Source organism: Pelophylax lessonae (assembly GCF_965119305.1).
Source record: "Pelophylax lessonae genome assembly, chromosome: 4".
Taxonomy (NCBI): domain Eukaryota; kingdom Metazoa; phylum Chordata; class Amphibia; order Anura; family Ranidae; genus Pelophylax; species Pelophylax lessonae.
This window is the reverse complement of record NC_138771.1, coordinates 141787515-141800874: the sequence shown is the minus strand read 5'-3', so window position 1 is coordinate 141800874 and position 13360 is coordinate 141787515. Positions and strand designations below refer to the sequence as shown.

Here is a 13360-nt window from a genome sequence, read left to right as displayed (position 1 = left end):
CCATGTTTTAACACTTCTTTGGGACGCCCCAATGGTCAATGACAGTAAAGAAAAAAAAAAAAAAAAAAAGGATTTTTAACTTTACCATAAAATCAATTTCTTTGTTCATTGGCAGACACCGAACCCACTGCTCTGTGATGTTATCATTCTCCTGACACTGCTCGTTACAAAACTGTAAGTGAGTGACTATAGCAGGGAGAGGGAGTATACCCCCTGGGACTGCCCATGGGTGTAGCCAGAACTTTTTTTTTTTTTTTTTTCTACCTAGTGTCCTACTCCTGTAGGGGGCAGTATAACCCAATGGTCAACAATGACAGAAGCTATGTCTGTCAATGAACATTAGAGAAATGGATTTGGACGGTAAGTCAAAAATCCTATATTTTTTTTTTTTTTTTTTTTGTGAATAAATAGCCACAATCTGTTAAATGACAATTGTGCAAAGAGTTCATAAAGAGTCCAGTACTCCACAATTCAGTGTGTTTAGTGAAGAGCTGATGCTCCAACTTTCCCACATGCAAATGTAATAAACTGTTTGTAATGCAGCTGGACTATTTGTGGAGCACTGGACTATTTATGAACTTTTTGCAGCAGTTTGTATTTGCATGTGGGAAAGTTGGAGCATACTTTTTTCACGTAACACATTTATATGTGGCGCACTGGACTATTTGAGCTTTTTGCACGATTTATGTCTTCACAAAAAAAAAAGATAGTGGCTATTTCACTTATCTAGTGACTCTTTGCCATTTGAGCATTCACTATTGATTGATTTTGCTTATAGCACATTTTTTTTTTGCATCTGTTACCTAGTCATTTTCAGGATAATATCTTGGTCAAAAACGGTACATCTTATTTTTTTACAATACGTTTGTCTTCTCCCCGCCATTTTAAGGAGTGTTTGATTGCAGCAGTTTTTTGATTTCACATTTTCAGCTGAACGAACCTTTTTGTATTTACAGGTGTGTCCAGCTGTGCGGCCATTATTTAAATGGCTGGATGGGAAGCTATTAAAGAGATGCTGTTAGTCAAAGTAGGCACCTGTATTGGGCTTCATAACCTTGAACAGTTCTGATTGGCAGAGCTCTAGCCCTTCAAGTAATGTCAGAGCCTGCATCTACCTTGCCACATATTTCTAATGATCAGTCGCTGATGGGCTTCCTCAGTTGCCAGTACCAATATGCTAGAGAGAAAGGGGCAGTTCATTTCAGGAAGTGCCAAAGCTTTGACTGTCTATGGCCTGGATTCAGACTGTAAGGGAGGGTTTGGGGCCTGCTACATTCTTCATTTGGTGTGTATGGTGAGTGGGGGAACCTTATCAAACTGTAGATCACTTGTTTGTTTGAAAGATGTCCAACATTTTTATTTTATTTTTTTTAACTTGTAACCGAAGATCAAATGCTTTAGCAGTACAATATAGTTCATATTTTAAAGGCAGGTAAGAGTAAACTTTACAATAGCCAGGTCAATAAAAACCACAGTTGGCAAGGTCAGAATTGCCACTAAAAATGTCGGGGATTTTGATGTGTGTACCCTGGTGAGCATTGTGAGACTGCGTTCACACTTTTGTGTTGTGGGAACCTTGCTTGTTCCTGCTTGCAATTTTGGTTAAGTGATTTTGCTCGTTGCATAGGGCCAGACCATTCTCGTGAATGATCCTGCCCTATAGGCATTTTTTGTACAAAAAGAAGCTCCTGCTCCTTTTCGGATGACCAGCTTCACATTAGTGTGAACTGCAATTTGGAATCATGGGCAGAATTGCAGCAGTTCTGTTTGAGATTCCAAATCGGGAAGTGTGTTTTTATTTATTTATTTTTTTGAGAAAAAAGTCCCAAGTTAACGTTTAGGACTTGTTTTGTTTTATTGCATGGGTGTTCTGTTAAAGGGGAAGTAAACTCCCCTGAACAACTTTAGAGCATGCAAACCATTTTACAATCACTTACATGTAGGTGGCTTATAAAGTAATGCAAACTGCGCTGTTTAAGAGATATTGCCGTTGTTTGTGTCCGTGACGTCACTCGCGCATGTGTGTTTTGTCCCTCATTTATGGCACACTCAGCAAGACGTCAGTGTGCCGTGCCTCTGATTGCAAAGCTCCACGGCATTACAATCCCGCAAGATACCAGTGTTCTTGAAACACCCCATGTGACCAGCTACGTCACAGGGGGTGTGAACAATGACATCCATGGTTAACAGAGGGAGGATATTTATATATTGGTTTGCTGGGCTTTGTCGCCAAGGTAACGGTATACTAAAACGAGGCTTGGTTAGTTTTTACTGAGCATGCACAGGATTCTGGCTGTGACAGAGGAAAGGGCGGAAGTACAGATAAGGCTTGAATCGGAAGGCAACCTCAAAAATGGCGCCGGCTTCAGCCAGAAAAGATAAAGAAACCAAGCTGCACAATCAGTAAGAAAGATCCTGTAGGGCTAATTCATATCCTTGTGAGTTTTAGAAATGATATACATAGTGGCCATATAATTACTGGGAAAATTTCTTTAGTTTACTTCCTCTTTAAATGGTGGAAATCTCCATTTAGACCTTAGCGCTCACCATATATTTCTTCAGTTTACTTCCTCTTTAAATGGTGGAAATCTCAGTTTAGACCTTAGTGCTCACCATATATACCTGTATTACAGAAGCCTTTTTCCTGTAAACCAGTGTTTTTCAACTTATGAGGCATAGGGGTTCTCGGGTGTGGCACCTGAAAGCACTAAATACATATCCTAGAGTACTTGTAAAACTCCAGAAGACTTTCAGAATATGGAGATCTACTCCAGGAGATTATCAGAACTGCAGACATACTGTGTGTTGGAGATTGAAAACTAGCTGCAGAAGACGGCAAATAATGCTCCCAGAGCCACACCACAAGTACCAAAGGGTCCCAGGTTAGGCACCAGGGCCGTAAGCTAATGCCTAAAAGTAGGGATTGACCGATTAATCGGCAACACCAATCTATCTGGGATCCATATGCACTTTCCCCAATATATCGGAATCGGCCCCGGCGGTAACCGATATTGCCGTGACGTCATAGCGTATGTTGCGGCTCCGCGCACAGGGAGTCTGGGACAGCTTCTGTAGTCTTCTTAGGCCGCCTCGTTTTGGAGTCTCACAGTGCACACAGTGTGTTTTATACCCGCCGCGGCCACAGTGGAGTCCCTGCACAAGTGCACAGTCGGGACATTGAGTGATTATTCAATCATACAGTACAGTGACCAGTCAGTCCACACACTGCCACTGCGGCCACCCACCCATAGCTGCCTGGTGCCAGCCACCTGCACACACACCACAGGCCTGTACCAGCTAGCCAGCCACAGGCCCTGGGCCTGTGCCAGCCACCCACCACACAGGGTGCCAGCCAGCCACCCACCACACAGGGTGCCAGCCAGCCACCACAGGGTTCCAGCCAGACTTTTTTTTTTTTTTTTAAGCCAATATTTATTATTGTCTTTCAAGTTTCAATGGAGATGGATGCATATACATCTCCATCTCCAGGAAAAGCAGCAGCACTGTGCAACACTTGCAAAAACCAATGTAAGCATGGGATCAATAACTGCAAAAACCAAAAATGCGTCTAATCTTTGGGCCCATCTAAGAGTTCATCATATTGAATTGTATAATTCGGCACAGAAAAAACAAAAAATTAATCACAAGGTGAAACATCACTATCCCAGGCAACAGTAACAGATATGTTTTAGAAAAAAAAAAACGGTGGCTAAAAATCGGATGGAAGATCCCACCTGCTGGACAGAGTATTCAGAGATGATGGTCACTGATAACCAGCAATTTACAATAGTGTCTGACTCTGGATTTAAGCAGTTGATGTCCATAGTTGAGCCAAGGTACACACTGAAGAGTGACCAGTTTTATCGAACTGAAATGCTGGAAAAGATTCACCAAGAGGTCGCTAAGAAAGTAAAGGCTATGCTGCAACCAGAGAATGCTGACAACTCGCACTCATTCTCGACTGACTGCTGGTCAGGACAAACAGAATTACTAATGAGTTTTACATGCCACTTCATTGACAGCGGATGAACAAGAAGGCATTTGCTGTTGAATACAAAAGTGATGCAAGGATCCCACACTGGGGAGTACATTAGATAGAGAAATGTTTCTAGGCATGTTAGAAGAATGGAGAATCCCCAAAGACCGAGTGATGCTTGTGCTTCGAGACAGCGGAGCGAACATGGTGAAAGGAATGAGACTTGCTGAAGTGTCAGACCTCAGTTGCATGGCACACACCCTCCATCTTGTGATAAATGGTCTGTCAAACCAGAAAGCTTTGCTTGACATAATTTGCATGCTGAAGAAGTGCTCAGGCCATTTCCAGCATTATCCTATCCTTGCCACGCAGCGACTGAGGTGCATTCAGGAAGACCTTGGCCTACCCAAAAACCACTTGATACAGGCTGTTCCAACACGATGGAACTCAACACTACACATGCTGCAAAGGATGCTGGAGCAGAAGTTAGTTCTTACCATATCTTCTGGTGAATATGGACTTGGAGGACATTCTTGTCCTACTGCTGATCGGTGGGACATAGTAGCCAACATCATGGAGACCCTCCTACCCATTGAGGTGACACTAGAGGTGAGTCATTACGACTCATCTGTGTCATCTGTCATCCCATGTGTGAGAGTGCTGAAGATGCTGCTTCAACAGCATAAAGGACCCAACACACGTGGCATTAAAGCATGTAGGCAGGCCATGAGGGACAGCCTCACCAAACGTTTTGAGAAGCATGAGGAGAATAAAAATGTTTTGCTTGCAGGTCTTTTGGATCCTCGGTACAAGAACCATCCTTTCTTTTCTGATGTGCCAAGGCCAAACAATGGCTGACAGAAGATCTTCAACAGAAGGTGCAGGAGGTTCCTGACGAAAAGAAAAGTCAAGAAGAGAAGGTTTCTGATGTGGAAGAGCAGGCTGCAGGAGAAATATGTCCAAAAAGACAATGGGACAGAAGAGAAAATTCATCGTGGTCAAATAGATGCCATGTTCAGTGTTTTATTGGGGCCTCATGCGGAGGATTCTTCAGAATCTGCAATAATGAGCCTTGATGATGAACTTCATCTCTATTTGAAGGAACCAGTAATTTACAGAAGTGATCCTCTTCAGCGGTGGAAAGAAAATGAGGCACGCTACAAAAGACTTGCTTCTCATGCTAGAAGATGCCTTTCTGCTCCTCCTTCCTTTGGTACCAAGTGAGCGTGTTTTTAGTGAAGTGGCAGCAATTTATGAAAAAAGAAACCGTTCAACTGGTGAGCATTCTGAAATGCTATGCTATCTGCGCTATAATATTGTTCTACTTAACTGGGAGTATTGAAAGTGTAGTAGTGACTGTCCAGTCCACTCCAATCCATTCCACTGTCTAGCTTTTGTCTAGCTTTTTTTTTCTAGCAGTTTTGCACTGTCTAGCTTTTGTCTAGCTTTTTTTTTTTCTAGCAGTTTTGCACTGACTGCGCAAGCTAGACAGTGGATTAGAGTCGGTGAACTACTGCTGCAGTAGTGTGCCACTCACTGCTGCAATAATTTTAAATCCCTACTGCAGTCACTGCAGTAGTGATTTAAAATTATTGCAGTGAGTGAGTGCCCCACTGCAGCGGAAGTCTACTGATTCAAGTCCAATCCACTGTCTAGCTGTTGCCTAGCTTTTTTTTCTAGCAGTTTTGCACTGCATTAGTGATTTAAAATTTATTGCAGTGAGTGCACTACTGCAGAACTTTACTAGGCATTAATGTACAATCAGATGATGTGAAACTGATGTCCCTGCAAGTGAAGTTTTCCTATCCGTTTTCATGCAGTTAAGGTGTGAAGAATGAGCCCTTATTGTTAAAAATGTTAATAAATAAAGATTAACATGTTCACTAACAGATTTGTGTTTATTTTGCCAAATTTTAAATGTTCAAAATATCGGCCGATACTGATATGCGATCGCCAAAATATCGGCAACGAAAAACCGATATCCGTCGATTCACTACCTTAAAAAATAAATAAATAAATAAATAAAAAATAAATGAAAATAATAAACCATTGAACAAAAATAGAATAGTGCAGCTTGCCAGTCCTTTGACGTGGTGGCTGATTTTGCTTTGTGTGTGGGTTTTTTTTTTTTTTTTTTCCCAGTATTGCACTTCCTGTTCTAGGTTGGCAGTGCTCTATTCACTGTACTGTATCTGGAGAATCTGTATTGATCCCTTGGGATAGGGAGTGTGAAAAGATTAGAGCATTCCCCCTATTCACACGCGTGTAGATCAGAGATGTTGCCTAGCTCACAATAGCCAGCAGAAAATTGCAGTCCTTTTCAGATACTGTGAAAGCTCTGCAGAGTTGCATTGCTGTGTTTTCAGGGATTTTAACTGTAAGGTACTGATTTTACCTGGTGCCAAGCGTTTTCCTTCTGTCTTACCTGTATATTTGAAAGTCGTGTGTGTGACTACAAGATGAATTCCTATATTCAACAAGACAGTGTAGTGTGTGTGTGTGTGTGTGTGTGTGTGTTTAATTAGGATAAAAATCAACGGGTGCTGTGTCGGCTTGAAAGGGTTGGATGGAGAAGGATTAGATAGAACAGGACCCAGTACAGAGCCTTGTGGTACTCCACTAATGACTAGTCTCTGTAAATGGGGTTCACTCAGAACAACCACACTCTGATCTCTGTCCTTTAGCCAACTGCATATGCTTTGAACCACCCAAGGGTTAAGTCCTAGCTTGTACAACTTTTGTGTTAGAGGTGGACAGGTTCAGCCTCTCCGCCTCAGCCATTCACAGTTCGACAGAAGCTGGTGTAATGTTTGGCTTCTGTTTAACAGTTTGAAATTCAACAGTTCCTGCTGCTTTGATCCATGTGTACCCAGCTTGAGACTCACATCTACGCTGCCATGTGGGTTGTGGTTTGCATGGGAATGACAGTCCTTTAATTTGAATGGACTGCCTTGTCCTGCAAAATGCAGGAAAGACGTCACTGCACTACTTTGGAAACTGTAGCCCGCACGGGAACTGCAGGTAAAGCGTGTTTCCCAGTGCCCGCACCGGAACTGCAGGTAAAGTGTGTTTCCCAGTGCTGGTGCAAATGGCGTGCCTTTAGGATTAATGGCACTTGCCTGCGGGTTTCACGTCTTATGTCTCCGGACTGGCTTTGCCAGCCTTGGTACGCTGATTTGGTGCGGATGGTCGCTGACGTTCCTTGAAAGCTTTCTCTCAGGAAGCATCTGCTGTCCCAAGGACCAATCTTTCATCCTGCTTTACAGTCGTTGGCTTTGACTGCTTAGCTGTTGGAACACTAGGTGCTGATAGCTTTGTCTGTGTCAGTGATTCCAATACTGGTAAAAGCTAGCTCTGCCATCTTACGTGAAAGTCATACATTGCGTGGTGTGAGTCTCTTGGGGTTCATCCTCGCTCAATCAGTGGCTCAGATCCTGACCTTCCTTTAATAGGGGGTTGAGCAGAAACTGGCCTTGCGTACTATCCAAGGGTCAGGTGTCTGCCTTGGCGATCTTCCTTCAACGGCCCTTGGCCACATACTCCCTGGTGCGCACTTTTTTCTTTAGAGAGTTAGGCACTTTTCCCCTCCAGTGCGGTCTCCTTTGCCACCTTGGGACCTTTTTAATTTGGTGCTTTCGGTCCTCCAGATGCATCATTTTGAGAATCTTCTGGAGATTCCCCTGCTTTCACTGTCCCAGGATGTGGTCTTTTTGGTGGCTATCGCCTCTTTGCGCAGGGTGTCGGAAGTGGTGGTGTTATGTGGTTCACAGAGATGAGGTGGTTTTTCGTCATTCCTTCCAAAAGTTTTTTTTTTTTTTTTTTTTTAAATGAAGACATTGTGTTGTCTTCCCTGTGTCCCAGGCCAAAGCAATCCGAAGGAAATTGCCTTGCATGCCTTTGGATGTGGTCCGAGTGATTGGGGTGTACCTGGCAGCTACGGAGTCTTTCAGTAAGTCAGACTCACTATTTGTGCACACGGATGGGCTTTGGAAGGGGTTGTCCACTTCCTCTGCGAGCATTTCCATATGGATCAGAATGACGGTGATCCAGGCCTATTCCATCAGGGATCAGGTTCCTCCTTTCCCTGTCAAGGTGCACTCTACTCTGGTGCTCAGTGCCTCCTGGGCCTTCCGTCATCCGGTGTCAGTGACGCAGGTTTGCAAGGCAGCCACCTGGTCGTCGATGCACACTTTCACAAAGTTCTATAAAGTGGATGTTGGCATCTGCGGATGCTTCCTTTGACCACAGGTTTTGCAGGCTGCTGTTTTTACAGGACTTGGTCCTCTTTTGAGGGTGTATTTTTTTGCAGGTGAGCTCAGTTTTGGTTGAGCTCATGTTTACTTGGTTGGCTGTAGTTAGCCTTAGGAATTTTCTTTTGCGCTTTCCAAATCCTCATTTTGAACACTGGTTTGGGATGTTCCAATTGTTAAAAAGATCAGGAGCTGTGTCCCGTCAATGAACGAAAGACAATGTGATTTTTGACTTACCGTAAAATCAATTTCTCTGTTCATTGACGGACAAAACACCCACCCCCTCTGTGGAGTTGTAATTCTTCTGACACTGCTTGTAACAAAACTGAATACCTAATAGCAGAGAGTATACCCCCTGGGACTGCCTATAGGCGTAGCCAGACTTTTTTTTTTTTTTTTTTTTTCTGCCTAGTGTCCCACTCCGTTGGGCAGTATAACCCAATGGTTAAGAAGATGAGGCACTATGTCAAATGAATATCCGAGAAATGGATTTTACGGTAAGTAAAAATACCATTTTTTTTTTTTTTTTTTTTTTCTCCATGTGGCCTCAGAATCTTCAAGTTGCATTTTTGGCAAAGCCCAGTCGTTACTGCACATGGCCTTTCTTGAGTGGCTTTTTTTCCTTTTTCTTGCAACCCTCCCACATTTGTGGAGAATTGTTGATATTGCTGTCACATGCACACAATGACAGCTCTTTGTCATAAATTCCTGCAGCTGCTTCAGAGTTGCTGTAGGCCTCTTGGTAGCCTCTCTGACCAGTTTCATCCTGGCTCTTTCACCCAGTTTGGAGTGACATCCTGATCCAGGGAGGGTCTGTGTTGTACCAAATACCTCCCTTTTCTAATTATAGACTTCACTGTGCTTCTAGGCATTGATAAAGCCTTTTGAAAGTATTTTTTTTATTGTATCCTCCTGACTTTATCAGGGAGATCTTTTGGCAGTGCCTCGCCACCCATAGTTGTTTGCTTCAGTTGTGCTAACAGGGACTGAAATGCTCAAGGAAAGCTCTTTTCATGCTAAGCTAATCAAAATGACCAAAGCTGATCAGTTAAAAGTTAAATGGCTTTGTGTGCCATTGAAAAGGTAATTGGCTACACCGGGTCGCCCCCAAAGAAGCTCCGGACCCTTTTTCTAAGTCGGAGCGACTTGTGTTGCTCCTATTAGAACGGGTCCGCAGCTTCCCTATGGAAGGCGACCTATGGCGACCTGTGAGGCGACCAGGTCGCCTCACAGGTCACCCCAGTGTGAACGGGGACTTACTTGTATGTTGTAAGTGGCAATGGGTAAATTACAGCTGGATAAAACAAAACAGGCTGGCTTCTTTTCAGGCTTCAAAGCAACGAAATGTGATTATATTAAAGGTGGGGGTCTTTTCTATAACTACTGTAGGCTTAGTATCTGTGTTAGCTTTTGATCCTGGAAAAATTGTATTCAGTTACTGATTTTATTTTTTTTTTTTCTTCTTTCTTTATAGGAGTCCTACCCTTCCTCTGCACCAATATGGTTTGTAGAATCAGATGACCCAAATCTGACTTCAGTTTTGGAACGCTTGGAAGACATTAAAAAAAGCAACACATTGGTGAGTTGTTTTATTGATCGATTGTCAACTTTTAGTAAGCCATCATGTAAAATTGGCACCAACTAATTTTATTTTCCAAATAGCAGTGTGAAAGCTGATTAGCAGTGTGAAGGCTGATTAATTTGGTGTTTGACAGTTGCAACTGGTGAACTCAGATTCTTTTTAACCTTGTTTTTAAGGCCCAGATCACAATAGCAATCCTGTCATTGGCAAGAACTCTCCAAAGGCCAGATTGCTAAAATATGAAGGTGAATTGCTCACCTGCTTGTGTTGCTCCCTAACCAACTGAGTGAGGCACTGCTCCCTTGCTGATGACATTCTGTAGAATGTAAGTCTCGAGGACCTGGCTCATTCAGATGGAGAGGAAGAAATGCGTCAAAACAGGTGTGGTGGTTTTTTTTTTTTTTTTTATATATTATATCCGTGCAAAGTTTATTGCAAGTTGTTACCTGCGTTTGTTACATAAGCATTACCAAGTATTATTATTCTTCAGGATTTATAGCGCCAACAGTTTGTGTAATTCTTTACAATATATAGTAGAGCTGCACGATTTAATCGTTAAAAAAATGGCGATCTTTATTCACCCCTCCTCATGATCCTCGGCATTTCCACGATTCATACCGGGAGATAACTATAAACACGTTTTACAATGTATCATTTTGTTCTTTTAGATCAAAGGGATGAGAATATATATATATATATATATATATATATATATATATATATATATATATATATATATATATATATATATATATACACATACATTTTATTTATTTATTTATTTTTTTATAGCAGAGACCATCGAGGATAAAATGGCGATTGTAATTTGTCAGTGTATTTGTGCAGTGGTCTTTCAAACGTAACTTTTTTAAAAGAATACACTTTAATGAATTAAAAAAAAAAAAACAGTAAAGTTATTAAAATATTGTGATTCCCCACGCTATGTAGTGTGTGGAATGAGTTTACAAGACTGCTGTTGGGATAGAAGGTGCATATTCCTCTCAGGCGTTTTTAATGTGTGTACCCAGCGCTGTCTAACCATATAGTGCTTAGTATGTATCTATATATTATTTGTGCTGAAACCTAATGTTTAAATCGCAATGCATGATACTTGTAAAAAATTTAAAGATAAAGTGCAAAAATGTGCATGAACAATAAGTCCTTTAGAGTACTGGTTATCTTATTCTTCCACTGCTAGTATATTCCAACAAGCGTCTTTGTGCTCCCCATGTGCCCTTATGGACTAGTGGTGGGTTAAACGCCTGTGTGTTTAAAAAAAAAAAAAAAATCCTCCAGTGGCAATGAATGATTTTTTTTTTTTTTCTTTCTTTTGGGTCTCCAGCAGGTAGGTCAATGAACCTCATATGAGTTTGGGAGAAAGAACCAGGAGAAATCCATAATGTAATTCCATTTTTTATTCTTAAAACTATTAAAGCCAATTGCACACTTACAAATCTCTCTTCTTGCATGTGAACAGGTAATGACATCGTTCTAGAATTCAAAAATCGTGGTTGGGCGTTCCAAAGAGCGGACATGATGTAACCAGAAGTATTACTCACAAAGCGGGTGGATACCCCTAGTTACGTCTGCTCTTTGGAACGCAAACCACAATTTTTGAATTCCAGAGCGGCATCATTACATGTTCACATGCTAGAGGAGAGGTTTGTAAGTGCGCAATTGACTTTTATGTTTTCTCTTACGTCCTCTGACAGTCACCGCCTGATGGTATTAGCCTTCACTAATGGGTAATGCCACACTCTGCAGGAGCAGGCTAGGCAGATAATTGATTATCAAGTTAATACAAAAAAACGTTTATACCTCGGCACGCCACTAGGGGGCCATCCCTCAGCCATTATCCAGAACCCAATCTGATATTACCTCAGTTTTATGCTGCTCAGCGTCAGGAGTAGAGCTAGGTCTTCCATGCTGAGACCTAGGGTCTCAGTTTTCTTTGTTTTTTTTTTTTTTGTGAATTTGTGTTTTTCTTTACACAATAGATTTTTATTTTTTCTCACTATCACTAGTTAGGGATTCCGTTCCTGGAGGACTACAAGTGACTGCAGGGCTCGGCCTCGGACTGGGTAATATAGATCCTTATGGAGTCCCAGCCTGCCAACGAGCGTCGCAGGTTACTGGTACGCCCAGGCCTCGCAACGACAGTGCCCCTTTATATGGGGACGAGCCTGCGGAGATGCGTCTTCGCTGAGGATGTCTCAACCCGGATTGCCCACGTGTTGACAGCGTCCCTCCATGGCTGACGGCACCCCCACTTAGGGTGGGAGGTCTCCCGTATCTGAGCGGTGCCCGCTTCTGGACTGGAGTACTGATACCACCCCCCCCCCTGTCCCTGGGGACGTTTGGGGGGTTGTGGGCCCTCTTAGGGGATAGCAGGGCTGGTGGTCTCTGTAGGATCCCCCTTCTAGCTGGGTTATGGGTTCTCCCTCCCTCCCTGCTATAGGGGTCTCCCTGGGGTCCCTGATGCTAGCCAGAATGTGTTTGTGCACTTTTTTTGCCGCCGTTTAGGGAGGCCACCATGTTTTATGGTGTGCAGAATCTAAGCTCTGTGTGAGGACAGCAGCCATGTTGGGATTCTGCATAGGCTCCTGGTCGGGCGCCATCTTGGATGTGGGCAACATGCCTAGTGAGGGCAAGCGGCCATTTTCCCTGTGACTTTTGTCATTGACTTTCAATAGGCACCTTTTCTCTGGGCTCGAGGGCTGGCCTCTAGCGCTGTGAGGTCACTTTCTCCTTCTTCATGCTTTTCTGTGTAATAATGTGCTGACAGGCTGAGTATTTTTTGTTAGTTCTTCTGTAATTTTTCAGCCAAAACGTTTTTTTAATTGTGGCTAGTGTGTTTTCACAGGGGGCTCTTTCTGTTAGTGCAGATTGCGGGGGGGGGGGGGGGGGGTTCTGCGGGATCCGCCGATTTTAAAAGGCCAGCGTCCCTTTTTCATTTTAAGGCAAAAATGGACTCCCAGCATAATAAATCCCCCGCAGACCTGGTGGGGGCTTCCGGGTACACCTGAATCCTCTTCCATGGGCTCCATATCTGCTGCTCTTGCGACTTTGGCGTCCCAGATGCATCTGCTGATGTCGGCACGCTCCTCCAAAAAACGTCCTGTGCCCTCCCAGTCTTCTGACTCTGAGCCTGAATTGGTTGCCACGGACAATGGTCCCCCTGAGGAGTCCCGGTCCTCCGCTTCTGAGAGGGAGTGGACAGGGAATCTTCCTCCTCGGTATCGCGGGAACGCGCTACGATGGATGCCCTCATGGCGTCATAACGGAAGCTCTAAATCTTGACGATGAGCCAGCTCAGTCAAGTAAGCGGTCAGCTTTCAGGTTCCGCAGACCCCAGTAGTCGGGTCAAGCTTTTTTCCTGCCCTGAGGAATTTCACGAGATTGTGAATGTTCAGTGGCGGCGCATGTTGGTGGTGCCTAAGCATTTTTTCCATCCGCTATCTGTTTTTGGAGGCGGTAGACAAATGTTGGACGGTGTCCCAAAGCAGGGGTTCACACTGTGTCTAGGCTGAATAAGCCCACCTTGCTGCCAGT

At 43.4% G+C, this 13360-nt stretch overlaps 1 protein-coding gene across 1 annotated transcript in view; it reads left to right on the top strand.

Moving 5' to 3' along the window:
* The window catches only part of UBE2Q2 (ubiquitin conjugating enzyme E2 Q2), a 129553-nt gene that overhangs the window by 16388 nt on the left and 99805 nt on the right, over nucleotides 1–13360 (top strand). The window contains exon 2 of the mRNA XM_082252847.1: nucleotides 9701–9805. Within this exon, the coding sequence (XP_082108973.1) occupies nucleotides 9701–9805 (105 nt within the window). The remainder of the gene's footprint in view (nucleotides 1–9700; nucleotides 9806–13360) is intronic.